At 42.7% G+C, this 27,063-nt stretch overlaps 1 protein-coding gene across 6 annotated transcripts in view; it reads right to left on the bottom strand.

Annotated features, from left to right (window-relative positions):
- The window catches only part of BTD (biotinidase), a 69,613-nt gene that overhangs the window by 5,917 nt on the left and 36,633 nt on the right, over positions 1–27,063 (bottom strand). For 5 of the 6 annotated variants that reach the window (XM_032630916.1, XM_032630917.1, XM_032630918.1 and 2 more), the window contains 2 exons: positions 22,725–22,874; positions 12,525–13,983 (listed from right to left, as the gene is read on the bottom strand). In XM_032630916.1, the coding sequence (XP_032486807.1) occupies positions 12,811–13,983; positions 22,725–22,874 (1,323 nt within the window). In that variant the 3' untranslated portion in view covers positions 12,525–12,810. Of the gene's footprint in view, positions 1–12,524; positions 13,984–22,724; positions 22,875–27,063 lie in introns of those variants that run through there. The other variant, XR_004349734.1, reaches the window with a different exon arrangement.

Here is a 27,063-nt window from a genome sequence, read left to right on the forward strand (position 1 = left end):
TTGTTTTTTGGTTTTTTTTTTTTTTTTTGCGGTACGTGGGCCTCTCACTGTTATGGCCTCTCCCGTTGTGGAGTACAGGCTCCGGACGCGCAGGCTCAGCGGCCATGGCTCACGGGCCCAGCCGGTCCGTGGCACGTGGGATCTTCCCGGACCGGGGCATGAACCCGTCACCCCTGCATCGGCAGGCAGACTCTCAACCACTGCGCCACCAGGGAAGCCCACTAAGCCCACATTCTTGGTGCAGACAAGCACCCACCAAAAGAAGCAAAACAAAACAAGAGCTCTTTCAAAGCTTCATTCCCAAGAATTCTCATTATTTTGCCTGTCTGATGGTTCCCTGGAAGATCCCACTTACCACACTGCCTGTAGTTGAGCTAACTCAAAGTTGACCCAGTGTGAAAGTTACTCTCCCTGGAGAGGTATTTGTTGAAAACAATTACAGGAAAGCCTTTTGGGTTTTTTTTTTTAATTGACATGTAGTTGATTTACAATGTCATGTTAGTTTCAGGTATACAGCAAGGCGATCGGTTACATACACATATATATATATATATATATATATATATATATATATATATATATTTCAGATTCTTTTCCCTTATAGGTTATTACAAAATACTGAGTATAGTTCCCTGTGCTATGTAGTAGGTCCTCATTGGTTATATATTTTATATATAGTAGTGCATATATGTTAATCCCAAACTCCTGATTTATCCTTCCCCTCCCCTTTCCCCTTTGGTAACCATAAGTTTGTTTTCTGTGTCTGTGGGTCTATTTCTGTTTTGTAGATAAGTTCATTTGTGTTATATTTTAGATTCCACATATAAGTGATATGATATTTGTCTTTCTCTGTCTGGCTTACTTCACTTACTGTGATAATGTCTAGGTCCATCCGTTGCTGCAAATAGCATTATTTCATTCTTTTTTATGACTGAATAATATTCCAGTGTGTGTGTGTATACACCATATCTTCTTTATCCATTCATCTGTCGATGGACATTTAGGTTGCTTCCATGTCTTGGCTATTGTGAATAGTGCTGCTATGAACATTGGGGTGTATGTATCTTTTCAAATTACGGTTTTCTCCGGATATATGCCCAGGAGTGGGATTGCAGGATCATGTGGTAGCTCTATTTTTAGTTTTTTAAGGAACCTCCATACTGTTCTCCATAGTGGCTGCACCAATTTACATTCCCACCAACAGTGCAAGAGGGTTCCCTTTTCTCCACACCCTCTCCAGCATTTATTGTTTGTAGACTTTTTAATGATGGCCACTCTGTGTGTGAGTTTTGATTTGCATTTCTCTAATAATTAGTGATGTTGAATATCTTTTCATGTGCCTGCTGGCTATCTGAATGTCTTCTTTAGAGAAATGTCTGTTTAGATCTTCTGCACATTTTTTTATTGGGTTGTTTGTTTTTTTGATATTGAGCTATATGAGCTGTTTGTATATTTTGGAGATTAATCCCTTGTTGGTCACATTGTTCGCAAATATTTTCTCCCAGTCCATAGATTGTCTTTTCATTTTGTTTATGATTTCCTTTGCTGTGCAAAAGCTTTTAAGTTTAATTAAGGTCCCATTTTATTTTTGTTTTTATTTCCATTACTCCAGGTGACGGATCCAAAAAGATACTGCTGTGATTTATGTCAAAGGGTGCTCTGCCTGTGATTTCCTCTAGGAGTTTTATAGTATCTGGTCTTACATTTAGGTATTTAATCCATTTTGAATTTATTTTTGTGTATGGTGTTAGAGAATGTTCTAATTTCATTCTTTTACATGTAGCTCTCCAGTTTTCCCAGCACCAGGCAAGAGTTTTAATGTTGCACTTGCCTTAGCAGGTGGATAAGAGCTGAGGCAAGCAACAGACAACCAAAAAGCTTAAAAGGAAAAGCTAGGGGAATAGATATCCATAAGACATGGTTCTAGGAATTCTAGAATGCCACACATATGTGGAGTTGTGTGCATGCTTGTGGAAGACCCGAGGCTACCTGAAATTCTTGCCTGTGCCTAATTTTGAGGCTCTGCACAAACAGGAAGTGAAAGCCAATTTTCAACTGCCAGGCTGTGTTCTAAAGATGTGCCCTTACGTACACAGCCCCTTGGCAAAGACCAGGGAATTCTTTTGGTCCCAGGTGTTTAAGGAAATCTCTGTCCAGTCGTTAGCTGACAGCTAAGCTAAATGAGTAGAGACTTCATTGGCCACACATGGCAAAAGATACAGACTTTACAGAACATGTTCAGAAAAGTCACTGAACCAGTATAACAAGCAGCAATAACAACAAACCCTGGGGAGGGAGATGAATCTGATTTCCAGAATTGCCATGTTATATTATTTTAAAAGTCCAGTTTTCAACAAAAGATTGAGATATGCAGAGAAACAATGTATGGCCCATACACAGGAAAAACAATCAATAGAAACTATCCTTGAAGAAGCTGAGACATTGGGTTTACTACACAAAGAATGTAAATCATTTATTTTATTTTTTATATTTTATTTTATTTTATTCACTTTATTTTTGGCCGCATTGGGTCTTCGTCGCTGCATGCGGGCTTTCTCTAGTTGTGGCGAGCAGGGGCTACTCTTCGTTGTGGTGCGAGGGCTTCTCATTGCGGTGGCTTCTCTTGTTGCAGAGCACGAGCTCTAGGCATGCAGGCTTCAGTAGTTGTGGCACACAGGCTCAGTAGTTGTGGCTCACGGGCTTTAGAGCGCAGCCTCAGTAGTTGTGGCGTACAGGCCTAGTTGCTCCACAGCATGTGGGATCTTCCCGGACCAGGGATCAAACCTGTGTCCTCTGCATTGGCAGGCAGATTGTTAACCACTGCACCACCAGGGAAGCCCATAAATGATTTATTTTAAACATGTTCAAGGGGCTAACAGAAACCATGTCTAAAGAATTAAGAGAAAGTTTTTTTTTAAATGCTTCATCAAATAGAGAATATCGATAAATATACAGAGATAATATTTTTAAAAGGAAATGGAAATTCTGTATTTGGAAATTATAGTAACTGGAATAGAGGGCCTCAGTGTTAGAGTTGAGTAGGCAGAAGAATCAGTGAGCTTGAAAATAGGTCAGTTCCTGGTCTTGAGGAACAGAGGGAAAAAATGAAAAGTAATCGTAGCCTCAGAGACCTGTGAGATCCCAATAAACATAGCAACATACACACCAGGCAAGTCCCAGAAGGAGAAGAGAAAGAAAAGGAGGCAGAAAGAATATTTGAAGAAATAACAGCTGAAAACTTAAACAATTTCAAAAACGTTAATCTACAAACTCAAAAAGCTCAAAGAACTCCACATAGAATATAAACTCAAAGAGATCCAGCCTACACACATTATAATCAAACTATCAAAAGACAAAACAAGACCCTTGAAAGCAGAAAGAGAAGCAGTTCATCATGTAAAAGAAATCTTACTAATAAGAGTAACAGCTGGTTTCTCATCAGAGTCGAGGGAGTCAGAAGGCAGGGGCATGGCACTCAAGGCGCTGAAAGAAAAATACTGTCAGTCAAGAACTCTATATCCAGCACAACTGTCTTTCAAAAATGACAGACAAGATAATCCTATTTATTTTACCTGTTTGTTACTAAAATAAACAGAAATAAAGAGCAACAGTAAATATAACAGCTAAGTAAATTTAAAGACAGTACAAATCTATTTTTTGTAAATCTTTATTTCTCTTATCTGATTTAAAAGTCAACTACATAAAGCTATAATTATAAATCTGTGTTGATGGGCACACAATGTATGAACATGTAGTTTGTGACAATAACAACACAAAGGAACAGGGGAAATGGAGCTAGCGCCTGTAGAAGAAGGTTTTGTATAGTACAGGCATACCTTGTTTTATTGGGCTTCACTTTATTGCACTTCACAGATAATGCATTTTTTACAAATTAAAGGTTTGTGGCAATGCTGAACTTTTCCAGCAACGTATGCTCACGTCTTATCTGTCACGTTTTGGTAATTGTTGCAATATTTGGAATTTTATTCTTATTATATTTGTTACGGTGATGTGTGATCCTTGATCTGTGATGTTCCTATTGTGATTATTCGGGGGTGTCACGAACCACACTCATATAAGATGGCGAATTTAGTAGATGTGGGTATTCTGACTGCTCCACCAATCAGCCATTTATTTCCTCATCTCTCTCCCTCTCCTCAGACCTCCCTCTTCCCTGTGACACAACAATATTGAAATTAGGCCTATTAATAACCCTATAATGGCCTCTAAGTACTTTAAGTGAAGAGTCTCACGTCTCTCACTTTAAATCAAAAGCTAGATATGGTTAAGCTTAGTGAGGAAAGCGTGTCAAAAGCCCAGATAGGCCAACAGCTAGGCCCAGTGCACCAAACAGCCACATTGTGAATGGATGCAAAGGAAAAGTTCCTGAAGGAAATTGAAAGTGCTACTCCAGGGAACACATGAATGATAAGAAAGCAAAACAGCCTTATTGCTGATATGTAGAAAGTTTTAGTAGTCTGGATAGAAGATCAAACCAGCCACCACATTCCCTTAAACCAAAGCCTAATCCAGAGCAAGACCTTAACTCTCTTCAATTCTGTGAAGGCTGAGAGAGGGGGAAACTGTAGAAGAAAAGTGCGAAACTTAGCAGAGGTTGGTTCATGAGGTTTAAGGCAAGAAGCCACCTCTGTGACATCAGAGTGCAAGGTGAAGCAGTGAGTGCTGATGTAGACGCTACAGCAAGTTATCCAGAAGGTCCAGCTAACATCATTAATGAAGGTGGCCACACTAAACAACAAGTTTTCAATGTATATGGACTGCCTTCTGTGGGAAGAAGATGCCATCTAGGACTTTCATAGCTAGAGAGGAGAAGTCAATGCCTGGCTTCAAAGCTTCAAAGGACAGGCTGACTCTGTTGTTAGGGGCTAACATTACAGTTGACAATGCAGCTAACATTGAAGCCAATACTCGGATTCTGAAAATCCTGGGACCCTTAAGAATTATGCTATCTATTCTGCCTGTCCTCCATAACAACAAAGCCTGGATGACAGCACATCTGTTGATAACATGGCTTACTGAATATTTTAAGCCCACTGTTGAGACCTGTTGCTCAGAAAATAAGATTCCTTTCAAGACAACTGCTCATTGAGAATGCACCTGGTCACCCAAGAGCTCTGAGGGAGATGCACAATGAGATGCATGTTTCCATACTTGCCAACACAACATCCATTCTGCGGGCTATGGATGAAGGAGTAATTCTGACTTTCAAGCCTTATTATTTAAGAACTACATTTCCTAAGGCTATAGCTGCCATAGAGAGTGATCCCTCTGATGGATCTAGGCAAAGTCAACTGAAAACCTTCTGGAAAGGATTCACCATTCTAGATGCCATGACACATTCGTGATTCATGGGAAGAGGTCAAAATACCAACGTAAACAGGAGTTTGGAAGAAGTTGATTCCAACCGTCCTGGATGACTGTGAGGGTAGAGGAAACAACTGTAGATGTGGTGGAAACAGCAAGAGAACTAGAATTAGACGTGGAGCCTGAAGATGTGAATTGCTACAATCTCATGATAAAAGTTTAACAGATGAAGAGTTGCTGCTTATGGATGAACAAAGAAAGTGGTTTCTTGAGATGGAATCTACTCCTGGTGAACATGCTGTGAAGACGGTTGAAATGACAAAGGTTTAGAATATTACATAAACTTAATTGATAAAGCACTGGCAGGCTTTGAGAGGATTGACTCCAATTTTGAAAGGTCTACTGGGGGTAAGATGCTATCAGACAGCACTGCATGCTACAGAGAAATCGTTCATGAATGAAGAGTCAGTTGATGGGGCAGACTGCATTGCTGTCTTATTTTAAGAAGCTGCCAGTCACCCCGGCCTTCAGCACCACCACCCTGATCGGTCAGCAGCCGTCAACACTGAGGCGAGGCCCTCCACCAACAAAAAGATTACAACTCACTGAAAGCTCAGATGATGGTGAGCATTTTTCAGCAATAAAGTGTTTTTTAATTAGGGCATGTACAGTTTTTTAGAGATAATGCTATTGCACACCTAGTAGACTACAGTATATTGTAAACATAACTTTTATATTCACTGGGAAACCAAAAAAAATTTGTGTAACTCACTTTGTGATATTCGCTTTACTGCAGTGGTCTGGAACTGAACCTGCAGTATCTTCAAGCTGTATCTGTATTGAAATTTAGCTTTATTAATATGAACTAAATTGTTATACGTTAACGTGTTAGTTGGAATACCCAGGACAAACACTAAGAAGATAACTATAAATTATAAAAGAAATGACAGGGCTTCCCTGGTGGCGCAGTGGTTGAGAGTCTGCCTGCCGATGCAGGGGACACGGGTTCGTGCCCTGGTCCGGGAAGATCCCACATGCCGCGGAGCGGCTGGGCCCATGAGCCAAGGCCGCTGAGCCTGCGCGTCCGGAGCCTGTGCTCCGCAACGGGAGAGGCCACAGCAGTGAGAGGCCCGCGTACCGCAAAACAAAACAAAACAAACAAAAAAGAAATGACAAGAGAATTAAAATGGTACGCTAGAAAATATCTAACACAAAAGAAGGCTGTGATGGAGGCCTAGAGAAACAAAAAAGAACAGATACAAAACAAATCGCAGGGCTTCCCTGGTGGCGCAGTGGTTGAGAGTCCGCCTGCTGATGCAGGGGACAGGGGTTCGTGCCCCGGTCCGGGAAGATCCCACATGTTGCGGAGCAGCTGGGCCCGTGAGCCATGGCTGCTGAGCCTGCGTGTCCGGAGCCTGTGCTCCGCAACGGGAGAGGCCACAGCAGTGAGAGGCCCGCGTACCACAAAAAAAAAAAAAAAAAAAAAAAAAATCGCAAAATGGCAGGTGTAAAATCTACATTATCGGTAATACATTGAATGTAAATAGATTAAACTCTTATTATAAGGCAGAGAGTAACAGAATGAATATAAAACATCCAATTATATACTGTCTATAAAACATGTGCTTTAGATTCAAAGACACAAATAAGTTGAAAGTCAGAGGATGAAGAGAAATACCATGGCAACAGCATCCAAAAGAGAGCTGTAATGGCTGTACTACTAAATAAATGAGAAATATTTTGAGATTAATGAAAGCAAAAGTATAACATTCCACTTCACTGCAGTGAAAGCAGTGCTTAGAAGGAAATTAAGCTGTAAACACAGTAAAAAGGAAGAAAGGTCTCAAGTCTATAATCTTGCAGTTTAAGAAACTAGACAAAAGAAGTGCAGACTAAAATCCAAAGCAGGCAGAAGAAAACAATAGAAATTAGAGCAGAAATAAATGAAGTAGGGATTCAAAAAAAAAAATAGAGAAAAATCAACAAAACAAAGTTCATTTACAAAAATCAACAAAATTGACAAACTTGTAGCTAGAATGACCAAGAAAAAAAGACGACTGAAAATCAGGAATGAAGAGGGGGGAATTCTAACCTCACAGAAATAAAAAATTTATTAGAGTACTATGAATAATTACATACCAACAGATCTGCTAACCCAGATGAAATGAACAAAATCCTAGAAAGATAAACCATCAAAACTGTTTCAAGAAGAACTAGAAAATATGAGTAGGCCTATAACACGTAAAGACATTGAATTTGTAATTTAAAAAACTCCCCAGAAAGAAAAGCTCAGGACCAGGTGACTTCACTGGTGGATTCTACAAAGCATTTGAAGAATTAACACCAGTCTTTCACAAACTCTTAAAAAACTGAAGAGGGGGGAAACACTTCCCAACTCGCTCTGTGAAGTATTAACCTCATACCAAAACCAGACAAAGGCATCTCAAGAAAAGAACACTACAGACCCAATATCCTTTATGAATGTAGATGCAAAAATTATCAACAAAATAATATTGAACCAAATCTATCACCATCTAGAAAGTCTTATACACCATGAATATCCCTTATGAATACAGATGCAAAAGTCATCAAAAAAAATACTATCAACCCAAATCTATCAATGCTTAAAAAGTAATATGTACCATGACCAAGTGGGATTTATCTCAGGAATGCAAGATATTTTCAACAAATAAAAATAAGCCAATGTTAAAAAAAAAAAAATAAGCCAATGTTAAAAAAAAAAAATAAGCCAATGTAATACACTGTATAATAAAGGGGGTAAACACTTGATTATCACTATTAATGGAGAAAAAGAATTTGAAACCCTTTCATGATAAAAACACTAAACACTAGGAGTAGAAGGAAACTTCTTCATCTATGAAAAGCCCACAGCTAACATCATACTTAATGATGAACGACTGAAAGCTTTTCCCCTAAGATCAGAAATGAGGCAAGGATGTCCACTCTCACCACATCTACTCAACACTGTACTAGAGGTTCTAGCCAGAACAATTAGGAAGGGGGAAAAAAAAAAGGCATTCATATAAAAAGTTAATTTGTAGATGTCATGATCTGGTATATAGAAAATCCTAAAAACTCCACCAGTACATTATTAGTGCTGGTAAGTTCAGCAAGCTTACCGGACACAAGATCAATATAAAAAACCAACTCTATTTTTATATACTTGCAATTAACAATCCAAAAATGAAATTAAGAAAACAATTCCATTTATAATAGCATCCAAAAAATACCTGGGAATAAAAATAAAAGGAGTATAAAAATTTGTACACTAAAAATGACAAAACTAAATGGGAAGACATCCTGTGTTCATGAACTGGAAGATTTAATATTATTAAAATGGCATTCCCCAAATCAATCTCCAGATTTAATGCAATACCTATCAAAATTCCACTGATTTTTTTTTTGACAGAAATTGAACAAGTGACCCTAAAACGTTCATATGGAACTGCAAAGGACGCAAAATAGCCAAAACAATTTTGATAAAGAACAAAGAGGACTCAACGCTTCCCAATTTAAAAACTTACTACAATGCTACTGTAATAAGGACAAGTGTGGTACTTGCTTTAGGACAGACATACAGATCAATGGAATAAAATTGAGTCTAGAAATAAACCTGTATATTTATGGTCAATAGATTTCAATAAGGTCACCAAGACAATACAATGGGGAGGAATAATGTCTTTCAACAAATGGCGCCGGGACAGCTAGATGCTCACTTGCAAAAGAATGAATTTGCACCCCTATCTCACAACACACAGAAAAATTAACTTCAGTGGATCGTAGATCTAAGCGTAAGAGCTCAAACAATAAAACTCTTAGAGGAAAACATAGCTGTAAGCCTATGACCTTTAATTAGGTATGACACCTAAAGCACAAGCAACCAAAGAAAGAAGATAAATTCGACTTCATCTTAAAATTAAAATTTTCATCACAAAATTAAAAACTTTTGTGTACCAAAAAATGGTATCAAAAAGTGAAAAGACAACCAACAAATGGAGAAAATATTTGCAGATCACTTATCTGATAAGGGTCTAATATCCACAATAGACAAAGAACTCTTAAAACTAAATAATAAAAAGACAATCCAATTTTTTAAATGGGCGTAAGATTTTAATAATTTCTCCAGAGAAGATATATGGGTGGCCAATAAGCACTTGGAAAGATGTTCAGCGTTATTAGCAACTAGGGCAATGAAATCACAACCACGATGAGAAACCACAACCACTGAGATGGCTGTGATTTTAACAAATAGACAATAACAAGCATTAGCAAGGATGTGGAGAAATTTGAATCCTTATACATTGCTAATAGGGATGCAAAATGATGCAGCCCCTTTGGAAAACAGTCTGTCTGACAGTTCCTCAAATAATTAAACATTGACTGGTATGACCCAGCAATTACACTCCTAGATATATACCCAAGGAATTGAAAAACGTATATTCACATATAAACTTGTACATGAATATTCATGGCAGCATTATTTATTCCTAATAGCCAAAAAGTGGAAACAACGCAATGTCCACTAGCTTAATGGATAAACAAATGTGGTATATCTATACAATGAAATACTATTCAACCATAAGAAGGGAGAACTTATACATACTACACAAGGATAAACCTTGAAAACATTACACTAAGTGGAAGAAGGCAGGAACGAAAGGCCACATAGTATATGATTCCATTTATATAAAATGTTCAGAATGGGCAAATCCGTAGAGATAGAAAGTGTATTAGTAGCTGCCATGGGATGGGGGGAGGGAGAATGGACATGACTGCTCGTGGGTACAGGGTTTCTTTTGAGGGCACTGAGCCGGCCGCCTGTGGGTCAGCACTGGTCCAGGTGGGTTTCCCTCAGCAGAGCTGTGGGCAGGCCCTCTTCTCGAGAGCCCATGGTGGGCGCTGGGGCGGACAGGCTGCCAGCAGGCTGTGGCTTTACCTTCTCTAAGAACAGGACTTTTTAAGCCCATCGTTGTCTCTCACCCCCTCTGCGCAGAAGACCACAGAGAGGCACAGCTGCACCCCCATGAGAAATCACATGGACAGCCGCTTCCCCCAGGCCTCATTCCACCAAAAATACACTGGGTGTCTGCCCCTGTGTTATGGTCAAGATCGCCATCTGCTTCCTGAGTTGCAGGATCATAGCTGACAGAAGCGTATCACAACCGTGAGTCATACGTGCCTTTTTTTTTTCCTGAAAATGATTTATTTTATTCATTTCCCCCCTATCCTCCACTTTGTTCTGCCATCTGGCAACTACTTTTTATCATAAAAATCATACTTTCTTGTCCCCCTCATTTCTACTTCATGAGCAGTTAGTTCTAAATTGTCAGTAGATAGTAACTCGGGGAAAGTTCTCAGTACTCTGCTCAGAAGAGCAAAATGTGCATCCAGCAGGTGCTTCAAAAATGTCTGCTGGGGCTTCCCTGGTGGCGCAGTGGTTGAGAGTCTGCCTGCCGATGCAGGGGACACGGGTTCGTGCCCCAGTCCGGGAAGATCCCACATGCCGCGGAGCGGCTAGGAGCGGCTAGGCCAGTGAGCCATGGCCACTGAGCGTGCGCGTCCGGAGCCTGTGCTCCGCGATGGGAGAGGCCGCAACAGCGAGAGGATCGAGTACCGCAAAAAAAAAAAAAAAAAAAAAAAAAAAAAAAAAAAAAAAAATGTCTGCTGGGTGAAGTAGCTCCACCAAGTCTGTGTTTTGGCCTGGCCTCTGTCTCTCTCTGGATGATTTGAATCATCTTGGCAGGAAGCAACAATATGCATTTCTGAGATGATTTCTGTTTCCCTGGAGCAGGGGCGACCACATCCGGAGCCGTGTGCCCCCTCCAGCTCGCCCCTCCCGGGTCTGCGCCAGCATCTGGTGGGAGAGGTCCCCGTCCCGTTCCGGGGGGACCTCCTGGGTTTCCTCAGGAATCCTGAGCTGTTCCTGCAAATTCCCTGAAGGCCTGCTTGACTCATTCTAGGCCTTTGCAAGCGGGCAGTGAGTCAGCGGGTCTTTGCTTCTTTCCCACATGGATGATTCAGTACACATCCCACAAATGAGAAAACTGGGGCACAGCCAAGGTTCAAATAAATAGTCGAGGTCTGCGTAGTGAAGAGCAAACAGGGAGGCCAAGAAAGTAAAGCTGGTCAGTCTGACCCTAGGATCTATGCTCTTTCTTTAGTATCCTGCCTAAAAGCCAGGAAGGGGTCTGGAAAGTCACACTGTGGGGGGAATGGGGAAAGAATTTCAGTTTTTACTTCATGTAATTATGTATAGATATATGCACATACTGTTTTTAAAAACCTCGTTTATAAAGGAGATGAAACTAAATATAGCCACACATTGAAGAGGCAAATCACGGAAAGCTAACTATCCATTTTCTTTAAAAGCTGCAGATTTTCCACCTTAAAAATGATCTGAAACAGTTACTAGGCATAGAGTCAAAGTGACTTGGAAATGTTGGGTACGAGTAATACAGACAGTGGCCTAAGGAATGTCTTCACACGCCGAATGTGATTTTGCACGTGCAGTTCATATTTTGGGAGGTCCTCGCTCTGTCCCTGGTGGGCTTTCCAAAGACACCTGTTGAGTGACTGAATAAAGACTAAGCGGGCCAAACCCCACACCGTTCCTGCAACCCGTCTGCAAAGAGAAGGCCCTGCCAGCGGACTGGGAATGAATTCCCAGCATTGTTCCACCCTGCACAGTTGGGCAGCCAGAAGGCTCTTGCCCGGGGCTAGTGTGATTTATTAAGGTGCCTGGAATCCCTGGATGAGACACGCTGTGCACAAGAACCCTATGACTCATCTGTTCCCATCGCTGCCCTCTCTTCAGCACCTTTTTCCAGCCTCCCTCTCTCTCCGGCGCACTGCACTCTTTCTTTCCAGTTATTCTGAGTCCTGCCTGACACATTCCAATCACTGACAGAAAGGCAGATGTGAGAAAAGCTTCCCTTCTATTTTTAAAAGCTGCCTCAGGCTCCACATTGCTGATGCTGCTGGCGGCTCTGGCACGATCAGTCCTGGGGGATGAATTCTGGCCAACCAGAATGGAAACGTCCCCGTGGCAGCCATTTCTAACACGGCTTTTGCGCTGAGAGTTTGTTTCTTACCCCAGAAAATGTTTGAGGCTTCTGAAATACCTGTATATCCTGGGTGTCACTTGATCAACAGCAAGAACACACACGAAACCTGCTGTTTTGTGGACGTGTAAAATATAAATTGACGTTTATTTTTGTTTGCGCTCTTAAAACAATTGTGTAATGGAAGATCTGCTGGAAGAAGACGTGGCTTGAATAATAGAAATGTGAGTAGAAAATACCAGAAAATGTCTCACAAATTTGTGCTTAAGAGGAAAAGACACTGGCGAAATCTGTCTCCCTACCTCTTCCCATGGCTCCCAGGATGGGCTCTGGAGCGAAGAAGTGGTCCCGGTGCTGTGAGCTTTGGCCTGTGCCAGTGCAGGGGGAGCCCACCCCACACCCCCTAGTCCTTCTCATGCAACCGCCCGTACAGAGCTGCCGTCACCAGGCCGGAGGACAGTTCGCTCTTCCTCAGGAAATAGTGATCATTCTCCCAGCCCAGCTGGTCAGGGGTTTCCAGGGTCATCCCTGAGGTCAGAAGCATTGGAAAGATATAGGAGGTACTGAAGTTCCCCCACAGGTGAAACTCAAATATCCCCGCAGCCTCTGTGACCTCCTGCCCACAGGTTTCAAAGCCAAGACCGCCACACTTGACCAGGGCACAGACTTGAACGTAGTAAGTGCCGTGCACAGTGTGAAGGCCGTCAAAGACCCCCAGGGCATACAGCTCCTTGGACAGAGTGGGCCTCTGGTAAAGCAGACGACAGCAAAGGCTATTTGCACAGACTTGGAGGTAGCCTTCCTTGCCCCACACAGGAACCAGGGTGAAATTGTCATACATCATCTCAGAGTTAAACGTGGGAGGGGCATTCGTGTTCCATTTGGGGGCTCCATCGCAGTGGACGTCCTGAGCATCCTTCTCAGAGTATGGATCCCCTGCCAAGATTTTTAAAAACTTACTGTGGGATGGGTCCATTTTCCCTGTGGCATTCCCTGTGCCAATGAGACCCTGTGGATTTTTGGCTACCTGGGCAATTATAAGGTGACCTTCAGGGCTTTCCATGTCATGGTGCCAAAAGGACTTCAGAGGGGCGTGTATGCCACTTCCCGTCATCCCCAGAGATGGATGGTGGATGTTCGCAGCCAGAACGTTGACGCCAAAGGCGATGGCGAAACCTCTCTGAATCTGAATGGCTGCCAAAAGTGGGAGCTGGTTCATCCAGGCGGTCGGATACACGACATGCTTCACCTCCGAGTCTCTGAGGAGCCTGACAGCAGGGTCGAAGAACAATATGTCAAAGCAAGTGAAGATGCCAAACTTGCCAGCAAAGGGGGTATCAAAGGTGATGCGATCCACTTCCAGGGGGGTATTGAACGCTGCTTCAAAGTAGAGGTTTTGTTTGCGGTAGCTGTCAACCAGGGTTCCATTACTGCTGAACACCACGTTCGTGTTATACTGGTATCTGCCATCATTTGGGCACCCTGGGTCACTGCTATGACAAGGCTGCTTTGTCCCAAGATTGGCCACCAGGAACATCTCTCCCTTGACAGCCATACAACTCAGGCGCTGGAGGACCTAGAGGGAAAAAATGAAAGTGTAAATAAAGGAAATTTTTAAACCCTGCCTTTTTCTTACAATTTTAAAATAGTACCTGTATTGTATCGATAATATATAAATAGCTATCATAAATCAATAAGAAAAAAGTAACCACTACTGAAAGCGTGCAAAGGATATGAACAGGTGGTTCACAGATGAACAAATACAAATGGCCAACAAACATTGGCAAGATGCTCAGTCTCATTAGTAGTAAGGAGATACAAATTAAAATGATAATGAGATATCATTTTTCACCTCTGTAAGATTGGCAAAAATTAAAAAGACTATTCTGTCTTGCATTGACCAAAGGATGGGCAAACAGGCACTCATGCACTATTACTGGGGATGCAAAGTACAATCAAAATCTTTTAAAGGGAAAATTTGGTGCTCTTTAAAAGATAATTTTTAAAAGTGCTTATCTTGGGGCTTCCCTGGTGGCGCAGTGGTTGAGAGTCCGCCTGCCGATGCAGGGGACACGGGTTCGTGCCCCGGTCCGGGAAGATCCCACATGCCGCGGAGCGGCTGGGCCCGTGAGCCATGGCCGCTGAGCCTGCGCGTCCGGAGCCTGTGCTCCGCGACGGGAGAGGCCACGACAGTGAGAGGCCCGCGTACAGCAAAAAAAAAAAAAAAAAAAAAAAAAAAAAAAAAAAAAGTGCTTATCTTGTGGGGCTCCAATCAATATGGTGGAGCAGAAGGACATGGAGCTTACCTCCTCCCACAAATACATCAAAAATACATCTACATCTGGAACAATTCTCACAAAATACCTACTGAACCCTGGCAGAATATCTCCAACACCCAAAATCGCAAGAAGGATCTCCACACAACTGGGTAGAGCGGAAAAAAAAAAAAGGGAATTGGGACAGGACTTGTGCCCCTGGGAGGTAGTTGTGAAAGAGAAAAGGTTCCCACACTCTGGGAAGCCCCTTCACTGGGGATGAGAATCAGCCAGGCCACTGCCCTGCACTCCTCAGCCTGAGACGTGCATCCACTGGTATGTGCTGGGGCTGGGTGCTGAAACTCAGGCTTCAGAGGACAGACCTGGGGAGAGCACTGCGGTTGGCTGCAGAGACAGCCTGAAGGGGCTGGAGTGTGGTACGGGCTGCAACCAGCGGTATACATGGAGGAAGCCCGGGTCCTCCATAGAAGCAAAGGGCCTTTGTTAAGGAGCGCGGGAGGGAGGGGCGAGCCTGCCACAGTAGCCTCACTTTTGGCATGCTCATGGCAGGTGTGCGCCGCCACTGAAACCCCATTGTCAACACGCATGTCAGCAAAGCGAGGGATGGGGCCCAGCACAGCAGCCTCTTTCTCCATGCGCTCCTCTACGAGCTCTGGGAGCGTGCTAGTGGGTTGCCCACATGCAGAGGTAGGGCTGAAATCTGAGCCCTCTCCCTGTGGCTGTGCAGATTTACCCTACTGGGGCCTGCTTTGTAAACTCAGCGCCTGAGGGACACCCAAGTGGACAATGGGTGTTCCCGTAGCTGGAACAGGACTGGCCTTAGCATCTGTGGGCTTTGTGGGTGCATGTACATAGAAGCTGGGCCAGGGTCTGGGCTGCTTCCATAGCTCCCACAGCAGGTCCAGGTGTGTGACTACTGCAGTCTTGGTACCTGACTTCAATGGATTTGCACTGGTAGCCTTGTGAAAACAATGCCTGAGGGACATCAGGGCTGACTGCCAGCATTCCCAAGGTTGAGATGGGGCTGAAGGCAGTGCCAACAACAGTGTACTTTGTAAGCATACAATAGGTGACACCACAGAGCACCCTTACGGGTGAACAGCTCTGGCAGAGGAATATTCAGTGGGTCCTCTCCCAGTGGGAGTGCTCCAATCCTGCCTACTTCGTACCCCAGCTCAGAAATGGATCCTAGGGGCTTCTACTCCAACAACTAGGGAGAAGACCCTGCTCAACACCCAGTGCAGGCTCTGGTCACCACAACACCACCACACCTCCTATCAAGGGCATAACGGTCAGCACACACTGAGGAAAGAGGTCGCAGGCATTCATAGTGAAAACAGCCCTCATACCAAAAAATATTAAACCCACACAGGCTACACAGGGACACTCCCACATAAAAATAGCCTTCCAGGACCACAGTGGATAATTGTTTCTCCCAAACTCACAGAGTAAGAGAAACATAAGTAAAATAAAGAAGCAGAGGAGCCACTCCCAATTAAAAGATCAAGAGAATTCCCCTGTTAGAACAAACAATAAAACAGATCTCTTTAACAGACACCAAGTTCAAAAAGGAGATAATGAAAATACTATAGGAATTAAGAAGGACTATTGATAGAAATGCAGATTACTGTTAAAAGGAACTAGAAACAATAAAGAGGAGCTAAGAAAAATTAGAAAACTCATTTGCCCAGACAAAAGCTGAGCTAAAGGCAATGAACAGCAGATTGAATAATTCAGAAGAACAAGGAAATGACCCAGAAGGTAGAATAATGGAAATCACCCAATCAGAACAGCAGACAGAAAGCCAGATTAGAAAAAACGGAAGCAATATAAAAGACCTATAGGATAATGTAAAACATGCCAATCTACACATAATAGGGAGTCTAGAGGAAAAGGAAGAGAAAAGGGGATCGAAAATGTATTTGAAGAAATTACGGCTGAAAACTTCCCAAACCTAAAGAAACAGATATCCAGGCACAGGAAGCACAGAGGGTCCCAAATAAGGTGAACCAAAACAGACCTACACCAAGACATACTATAAGTAAAAAGGAAAAAGTTAAAGATAGAGGATTCTAAAGGCAGCAAGAGAAAAACAGAGTTCCTTACAAGGGAACCCCTAAAAGGCTACCAGCTGATTTCTCTACAGAAAAGCTGCAGGCCAGAAGGGAGTGGCAAGCTGCAACCTAGGATACTCTACCTAGCAAGATTATCATTTAGAATAGAAGGAGAGAGAAAGACTTTCCCAGACAAGCAAAAGCTAAAAGAATACAGCAGTAGTAAACCTATCCAAAGGGAAATATTGAAAGGTCTCCTCTAAACAGAAAAGAAGAAGGAATCTATAGGAAAGAGGAAAATTACAATTGGAAAATAAATCAGTTAAATAAGCCAGTACACAGATTAAAATAAAAATGATAACCACAATGAACAGCAAACAGATGAATATGAAGGTGCAAAATCATAAAATAATTCATAAAATTTGAAAGAGGAGAGTATGAAAACATAGATTATTTTTCTAGAACGTGTTTCAGTCTGTATGACTACCAGTCTAAAGCAATTAGATATAGGAAGGGGTTAATGTGCTTGAAATACAGGGTAACCATAAATCAAAAACATACAATATATTCAAAAAAACCAAAAAGAAGAGAACATAAGCATAATACAAAAAAAAAATCATCAAACTGCAAAAGGGAAAAGAAAAAGGAACAAAGAAGAAATTTAAAAATCAAGTAGAAAACAAGTTCTAAAGTGGCAATAAATACATATCTATCAATAATTACCTTAAATGTCAGTGGACTAAATGCTCCAATCAAAAGACACAGAGTGGAAGATTGGGTTAAAAAACAAGAGCCTACAATATGCTGCTTACAAGAGACTCACTTTAGGGCAAAGGACACACAGGTTGAAAGTGAGGGGGTGGAAAAATATTTCATGCAGACAGAAATGACAGGAAAACAAGGGTCACAATACTCATATCAGACAAAACAGATTTTAAAACAAGGGCCATAAAGAAAGATAAAGAAGGACTCTATATAATGACAAAAGGATCAATACAAGAAGAAGATACTACACTCATCAACATATATGCACCCAATACAGGAGCAGCCAAATACATAAAACAAATACAGACATAAAGGGAGAAACTGACAGGAGCACAATAATAGGAGACTTTAACACCCCACTCACATCAATGGACAGATCTTCTAGACAGAAAATCAATATGGCAACAGAGATCCTAAATGATAACAATCGAAAAGTTGGACTTAATTGATATTTTCAGGACATTAAATTTTTAAAAAATGCATTCTTGGGCTTCCCTGGTGGCACAGTGGTTGAGAGTCCGCCTGCCAATGCAGGGGACATGGGTTCGCGCCCCGGTCCGGGAAGATCCCACATGCCGCGGAGAGGCTGGCTCCGTGAGCCATGGCCACTGAGCCTGCGCGTCCGGAGCCTGTGCTCCGCAACGGGAGAGGCCACAACAGTGAGAGGCCCGCGTACTGCAAAAAATAAAAAAATTAAAGAAAAAATGCATTCTTTTCAAGTGCCCATGGAACACTCTCTAGGATTGACACCATACTAGGGCACAAAATAAGCCTCAACAAATTTAAGAGGATAGAAATTATTCCAAGCATCTTTTCTGACCACAATGGCACGAAACTAGAAATCAACCCCAGAAAAAAAAAATGAGAAAAGACAATTACATGGAGACTAAACAACATGCTACTAAAAAGCCAGTGGGTCAACAACAAAATCAAAGAAGAAATTAAAAAATACCTTGAGGCAAATGACAAAACACAACCATATAAAATCTATGGGATGGGCTTCCCTGGTGGCGCAGCAGTTGAGAGTCCACCTGCCGATGCAGGGGACACAGGTTCGTGCCCCAGTCCGGGAAGATCCCACATGCCGCAGAGCGGCTGGGCCTGTGAGCCACGGCCACTGAGCCTGTGCATCCGGAGCCTGTGCTCCGCAGCGGGAGAGGCCAAAGCCTGCGTACCACAAAAAAAAAAAAAAAAAAAATATGGGATGCAGCAAAAGCAGTTCTTAGAGGGAAGTTCATAGTGATACAGGCCTTCCTCAAAAAACAAGAAAAATCTCAAACAAACAACCTAACCTACCACCTAAAAGAATTAGGAAAAGAAGGGCAAACAAAACCTAAAGTCAGCAGAAGGAAGGAAATAGTAAAGATCAGAGAGGAAAATGAATAAAATGGAGATTAAAAAACAATAGAAAAAAAAATCAATAAAACCAAGAGCTGGTTCTTTGAAAGGGTAAACAAAATCAACAAACCTCTGCTCAGGCTCACCAAGAAGAAAAGAGAGGGGACCCAAATAAACAAAATATGAAATGAAAAAGGAGAAATAACAATCAATACTGCTGAAATACAGAAAACCATAAGAGAATACTATGAACAATTATACGCCAACAAATTAGACAACTTAGAAGAAATGGACAAGTTTCTAGAATCATACAGGCCACCAAAACGGAATCAAGAAGAAATAGATAATTTGAACAGACTGATCACTGCAAGTAAAATAGAATCTGTAATAAAAAGAAAAGAAAACTTCCTACAAACAAAAGTCCAGGACCAGATGGCTTCACTGGGGAATTCTGCCAAACATACAAAAAATAACCTCTACTGATCCTTCTCAAACTCTTCCAAAAGATTGAAGAGGAGGGGCCACTCACAAAGACATTCTATGAAGCCACCATCACCCTGATACCAAAACCAGACGAAGCCACTACCAAGTAAGAAAATTACAGGCATTATCTTTGAGGTATATAGATGCAAAAATTCTCAACAAAATATTAGCAAACTGAATCCAACAACACATAAAAAAGATCATGCACCACAACCAAGTTGGCTTCATCCCAGGGTCACAAGGATGGTTCAGTATACACAAATCAACAAAAGACAAAAAACACATGATCATCTCAATAGATGCAGAAAAAGCATTTGATAAAATTCAACATCCATTCATGAAAAAAACTCTCACTAAAGTTGGTATAGAGGGAATATATCTCAACATAATAAAAGCTTTTTATGACAGACCCACAGCCAATATAATACTCAAAGGTGAAAAGCTGAAAGCCTTCCCGCTAAAATCTGGAACAAGACAGGGATGCCCACTCTTACCACCTGTAGTCAACATAGTACTGGAAGTCCTAGCCACAGCAATCAGACAGGAAAAAGAAATAAAAGGTATCCGAATTGGAAGGTAAAAGGTAAAACTGTCATTATGTGCAGATGACATACTATATATATATAGTCTATAGTAACACTAAAGACTCCACACAAAAACTACTAGAACTGATAAATGAATTCAGCCAGGTAGCAGGATACAAGATTAACATACAGAAATCAGTTTCATTTCTGTACACTAAAAATAAATTATCAGAAAGGGAATGTAAAAAAAAATCCCTTTTAAAAGTGCATCAAAAAAAAAAAACTTAGGAATAAACCTGACCAAGGAGGTGAAAGACTTATATGCTGAGAACTATAAAATATTAATAAAGGAAATTGAAGATGATTTAAAGAAATGGAGGGACTTCCCAGGTGGCGCAGTGGTTAAGAATCCACCTGCCAATGCAGGGGACATGGGTTCGAGCCCTGGTTCGGGAAGATCCCACACGCTGCGGAGCAACTAAGCCCGTGAGTCATAACTACTGAGCCTGCGCTCTAGAGCCTGCAAGCCACAGCTACTGAGCCCATGAGCTGCAACTACTGAAGCCTGCATGCCTAGAGCCCTTGCTCTGCAACAAGAAAAGCCACTACAACGAGAAGCCCGTCACAACGAAGAGTAGCCCCCGCTCGCCATAACTAGAGAAAGCCCATGTGCAGCAACGAAGACCAAACACAGCCAAAAATAAATAATTTTTAAAAATAATTTTAAAAAATAAAGAAATGGAAAGATATCCCACGCTCTTGGATTGGAAGAATTAATATTGTTAAAATGGCCATACCACCCAAAGCAATCTACAGATTTAATGCAATCCCTATCAAATTACCCATGACATTTTTTCACAGAACTAGAACAGATAAGCCTAAAATTTATATAGAACCATAAAAGACCCAGAATTGCCAAAGCAATCCTGAGGAAAAAGAACAAAGCTGGAGGCATAACCCTCCCAGACTTCAGACAATACTACAAAGCCACAGTAATCAAAACAGTGTGGTCTTGGCACAAAAACAAACATATGGATCAATGGGACAGAACAGGGAGCCCAGTAATAAACCCACACATCTACAGTGAGTTAATCTTCAACAAAGGAGGCAAGAATATACAATGGAGAAAAGACAGTCTCTTCAGCAAGTGGTGTTGGGAAAGCTGGACAGCCACATGTAAATCAATGAAGTTAGAACACATCCTCACACCATACACAAAAATAAAATGGCTTAAGGACTTAAATATAAGACATGACACCATAAAACTCCTAAAAGAGAACATAGGCAAAACATTCTCTGATAGAAATTGTACCACTGTTTTCTTAGGTCAATCTCTCAAGGCAACAGAAATAAAAGCAAAAATAAACAAATGGGACCTATTCAAACTTTATAAGCTTTTCTACAGCAAAGGAAACCATAAACAAAACAAGAAGACAACCTACAGACGAGGATAAAATATTTGCAAATGATGCGACTGACAAGGGCTCAATTTCCAACATATACAAACAGCTCACACAACTCAACAACAAAAAAAAACCCAATCGAAAAATGGGCAGAAGACCTAAACAGACATTTCTCCAAAGAAGACATACAGATGGCCAACAGGCACATCAAAAGATGCTCAACATTTCTAGTTATTAGAGAAATGCAAATCAAGACTACAATGAGGTAGCACCTCACAGCGGTCAGAATGGCCATCATTAAAAAGTCTACAAACAACAAATGCTGGAGAGGGTGTGGAGGAAAAGGAACCCTCTTACACTGTTAGTGGGAATGTAAATTGGTGCAGCCACTGTGGAAAACTAAAAACAGAACTACCACATGATCTAGCAACCCCATTCCTGGGAATATAACCAGACAAAACTATAATTCAAAAAGAAACATGCATCCCTGTGTTCACAGCAGACTATTCACAGTAGCCAAGACATGGAAACAATCTAAATGTCCGTCGACAGATGAATGGATAAAGAAAATGTGGTATGTATGTACAGATATATACACATATACATATATACATAAACACAATGGAATACTACTCAACCATAAAAAGAATGAAATAATGCCATTTGCAGCAACATGGATGGACTTAGAGATTATCATACTAAGTGACGTTAAGTCAGAAAGAGAAAGACAAATACCTTTGATATCATTTATATATGGGGAATCTAAAATATACACAAATGAACTTATCTATGAAACAGAAAGAGACTCACAGATATAAAGAACAGACTTTTGGTTGCCAAGTGGGGCTGGGGAGGGATGAATTGAGAGTTTGGGATTAGCAGATGCCAACTACTATATATAAAATAGATAAACAAGGTCCTACTGTACAGCACAGGGAACCATATTCAATATCCTGTGATAAACCATAATGGAAAAGAATATAAAAAATAGTGAATATATGTAAGTATAACTGAATCACTTTGCTGTACAGCAGAAATTAACACAACATTGTAAATCAACTGTACTTCAGTAAAAATAATAAAATTAAAAAATAAAGATGTCAGTATCTATGAGATGCATAGAAAAGAATATAGGTGGATGCACTGACGGCAGTTTGTCTAGAAAGGGAGGTGGCTGAGGGATGGGGTGTGGTGAAGGTGGGCTTTCATTTTATTAATTTTGATTTGTTGTAGAAGCATATATTCATGCATTTCTTGTGTGATCAACAAATAGAACGATCCACAGATGAGTAAATGCCTCATAATAGCAGACATTTTTAAGTGAATGACTGGCACAGGGAGCGCGGGTTTGGTTCTCAGGCCCCTAAGGGCTCCTGTCACTCTCATTCAACATGTCCTGGCTCTTGGCCCTTGGCTTGGTTCATCTCCGTGAGCCTCCCACCTCCTGAGGAGGAAGGCTGATCCCCTTACATACTTCCGTGTCATGGAATCGGTGGGGCTCCAGGCATGGGTTCCACCTGACCAAGTAGGGAGAAGGCAGGAAGTCCAAAAACGGGTAAATGGATGTTCTTGTAAAGTTGAATCCATGGATGCCATCTTCTGGAAACACTATAATCTGTACACCCTGCAAGTCAAAACATCAGAAATAGTCCGTTAACAGATAATGGGAAGCACCCCTTCATTCCTCTGACAGCCGTCCTGCAGCTGCTCTGAACCAGGAACCACAGAGGTCCAGACGTGGTAGCTGGGCTCGGCAGGGATCTGAGCCTTGGGGGAGCCGTCTCACTTGGCCTAACTCTGAGGGAAGAAAGACCAAGTCTTCTAGGGACCAGCACTGTACCGAGGGCTGGCCAGGGAAGAAGGTTACAAGTGAGTTTGGATGGGTTTGGAGTTGGTGGCGGTGCCATGGGAGATGGAGCGGAGACTCTAACAGGCCTGAGTAATCAGGCTTAGCAGATGTGCTACCTCTAGTCCGGTGGGTGGTTTTCGACCTTCATTGTGCTTCTAGATCAGACAGGGGACTTCTGAAAACACGATCTTTGCTCAGCAGTGATGCTTGGGCCCATCCCTAAAAAGCCTGCTTCAATCAACTGTGGGTGCGGTCCCGGCAACAGGTCCCCACATGATTCTAATGGGCCCCAGTGGGCTGGGGGGTGAAAGTCAAGTGCATTGATTTTAGCATAGGAACCAGACTTGCTCTATCTTGCATTTCTCCCACTGGGAGTTAGGAGACTCCCGTCAGAGCCCTGACCGCCCTACAGGCCTTCTCCCATACCTGGAGACACTGGGGGTCCTTGCCTGTGACAGCCCGAGGCTCCCTGTGACAGTGGCAGCAACCTGAGGAAACCCAAACAGAGCAGCCCTCAGCTCCCAGCGCCAGGGCCCCTTCGGCTGCCGCTCTGCGCTTGCTCGGCTGAAAATGTTAAGCCTGGAGCAGCGTCACCCCACAGTGAAAGGTGGAGGAGGATGGCAGAGCGGGCATGAATAATCTAAAATCACAGGCAATTTGAGTCACTATTTCTGGAATGCACTGCAAACTCCTTATAATTTTTTTCCTGGTTATAAAAAATTTTTCAGAAGTTTAAGTGTAGAAAATTTGGAAAACACAACGTAAAGGAAGAATTCATAATCCCGTATCAAGAAGATACTTATTGTTAACATCTTGCCTCTTCTCATTTTTCCCCCTCTGTATAGGTGTGTGCGTGTATAATTGAGACAATAATAAACATACGGTTTTCCACCTTGACTCTCTCGCTACACAGCATCAAGACTACAAAGATACCTTCAAAAATATCGCTTGTATTATATGCTGGATTATATTTAAGAGGACACCGCAGTTTATCCTCTGTTATTGGGCATTTGAATTGTTCCCAACTTTTTGTAATAAAAAAACTGTGGTGACCATCTGTGTACAGGGTGCTCAAAACACTTTCTGAATGAGCGTTTACACAAATCTTTAATTGGAGCTCTGATTATTTCTTCAGAATAAAGCCTTATAAGTGAAAATACTGAGTCAAGTGTATGAAAAATTTTAAATTCTTAATATACGTTGCCAAGCAGCTTTCCAGAAAGCTTACAGCAATGTACACTCCCTCCAGCAGAATACGAGGCTGGTCATCTTATTGCACATTAGAAAGAAAAATGATCACAAACTTGGAAATAAAGCAAGGCGAAGAATTTATGTATACATTCTTTGTATACGTGTTATCTTTCTACAATATACCAGGGCGCTGACAAGCACACTCGAGGATTATTCATCTAGTGAATGTATCACTGCTTGACTCTGCTATTTAATAAAACACCCTAAACATGACAGTTTTATTGCCCTGTATGACACTAGCCTGTTTTGTATCTATTAGCAGATTCATCTCAACATTCATTTGACTGATGGATACACTCACATCTGTTCCTCAAGTTATCTTTTGAACCAGCTTTACCATCTTGCTGGTTCCTGAGTTAATTAATGAGTTAAATAAGAGCTTTGACACATGTCCATTCTTCTCTATGTGTAAGAGTCATGTTTCTAACTTTCTGAAAATTATACTTGGACACATGTTTTCCTTTATTAAAAACACAACTTTGAAAGCACTGAATGGTTTCCTATGGACACTAACGGTTACGGATACATATTAGATTAATATTCAAATTAAATTGCATTTCCTGAATATACATCTGCCCAGAATGAGGACTTAGACTTGAGCCGGGACAGAACTTTGGGTCTGATGTGATTACTCATCCATTCTAGGAAGGAATTTGCATTCCTGATAAAGGGCTTGAGCAATTTTCTGACAGACCAGTGAGCTCAAGAACTCCTGGGGAATTCCGGGTGCCAACCCAGCTGACCACCCAGCCTAATATCTTTAAGCGCAACTCCTTTTCTTCCCTGTAAATGAGAGAACTCAAGCGAGAACTCATTTAATTGGCCTGCAGGAACCTCTGCCCTTATAGCAAGTTTGATAGAAAACTTTGACACATGCATGGCATCAACCTGTGTTAGAGGTTGCTTTAACACATATAACCACGTAGGGGAGCCGAGATGTCTGTAAGCCCTAAAAAATGACTGGATCAACAGCTTTGTACCTGCTCCTGGGCCACAAACAGAGAAGGAATGGTGCCTGCTGGCATCATGGGTTCAAGAAAAACATGTTTCATTTGGGGGCAGGTGATTAAAATGCAGGGGAAAACTGCAGTCACAGTCTCTGGGTTTCAGTACGGCATCTGCCAAGTGTCTTAGCATGGTCTTGTGGACAGGATGGAGAAGAAGGGGGTGACATTTCAGCTGCCTGCGAGCCAACACCTCCGTGCAGAGAACGGACCTGTGTCAGGAGGAGGCCTGCGGGCACGGGCTGGGATGTTTTTACACCGGCTACGGTGCAGACACAAATGAGGTATGTCCCAGAAGTGTGAATGATGTGAAGGTAACTGATATGCAGGATGTCTGTCAGTGAAGATCCCCAAATAGCCCACCAGGATGAAATTTAATGGCATAAATGTGAGGCTTTGCTCTCGGGTTAAATAAATTAACCTTATAAGTACAGGACAGCCATGGCAGCGTGTGTGTCTGTGTGAAAAGGGCTCAGGGGCTTTGGCTGACAGCAAGCGCCTGATGAACCCACAGCAAGGTGTGGCTGCCAAAAGCTTTCCTTCTGGGGACAACACGTAGGATGAGAACGGTGGCAGGTTTCCTCCACCCTGCCCTCGACAAAACCGCGTGCAGCTCAGGGCACAGACGTAACCCGGAAAGTCTTGGGGGACAGGGCTGGAACCGCAACCCTCAGGGAACTGTGGGTGGGACTGGAGAGACACAGCCTGGGAGAGATGCTGGGGCCGTCCTCAGATCTGGGAAAGATGGCGTGTGTGGGATGGGATTCAGTCTGTTCTGTTTGGCTAGGAGGACAGGACGATGGGTGGCAGTTACAGGGAGGCTGATTGTTGCTCATGGAAAGGAAGCCCTTTCCAGAAGTTCCCACTGTCCTCAAGTGGACAGTGAGTCCTGGGCCACTGGAGGCATCCAGGGGAAGCTGGACGTCGGGCTGGGAAAAAAAGAGCAGTGTCACCCATCAGAACAGCTGGACCGGGCCTTTAAGCGCCCTTCCAACATTTGTGTGTTACATATATAGGTACTACAGGCTACATTTTAAAAGGTAGCGACGGCCAGTGGTTGTCCAGGCAGTGCTGACCACCCTGAACAGAGACAGGGGCTGTTTGGGCAGGACCTGCAGGCACCACAGGTCTGCCCGCTTAACTCACAGACACGGCCGTTCTGCTCGCAGGGAGCCCGCCTGCTGCCCAGGCAGGGCGGATCGGGGCTTCCTCAAGCAGCCGGGCAGGTTCCCCCCCGACCCCTGCCCGGGCTCAAGGCCAGACTGCCCTCCCAGCAGGCCATTTTCCTACAGAGACTTCTGGCTCCCACACCTCCCCGTCTGCCCCACCCTTCCCGGCAGGAGCGGAAAAGGGGCCGCGCAGGAAGCCTTCACAAAGGCGGCACCGGCGTCCTTTGTCCGCTGGGCTGGGTTCTGTCTGGACTGAGCTCTCAGGCTTCGGGGTCTGGCGCGGGGACCAGAAAGGAGCCCCACGTCATCGGGAGGCAGCAAACACAGCTCTGGGGCCGCTTACTACTTTAGTTATCCTTGAAAGCCTCCGAGAGCATGAGAGGCCGTCGTGCCTGCTGGCTTTCAGATGTTTCTGCACATCTGAATCCACCAGGGAACCTTAAAAAATCCCAGTGCCCCGACGTGCTCCCCAGCTGACTCTGCAGGCGTGGGAGCCGGGCACACACATTTGTTTACAAGCAACCGAGCGATTCTTCTGGC

Source organism: Phocoena sinus, chromosome 4 (genome assembly GCF_008692025.1).
Source record: "Phocoena sinus isolate mPhoSin1 chromosome 4, mPhoSin1.pri, whole genome shotgun sequence".
NCBI classification, from domain to species: Eukaryota; Metazoa; Chordata; class Mammalia; order Artiodactyla; family Phocoenidae; genus Phocoena; species Phocoena sinus.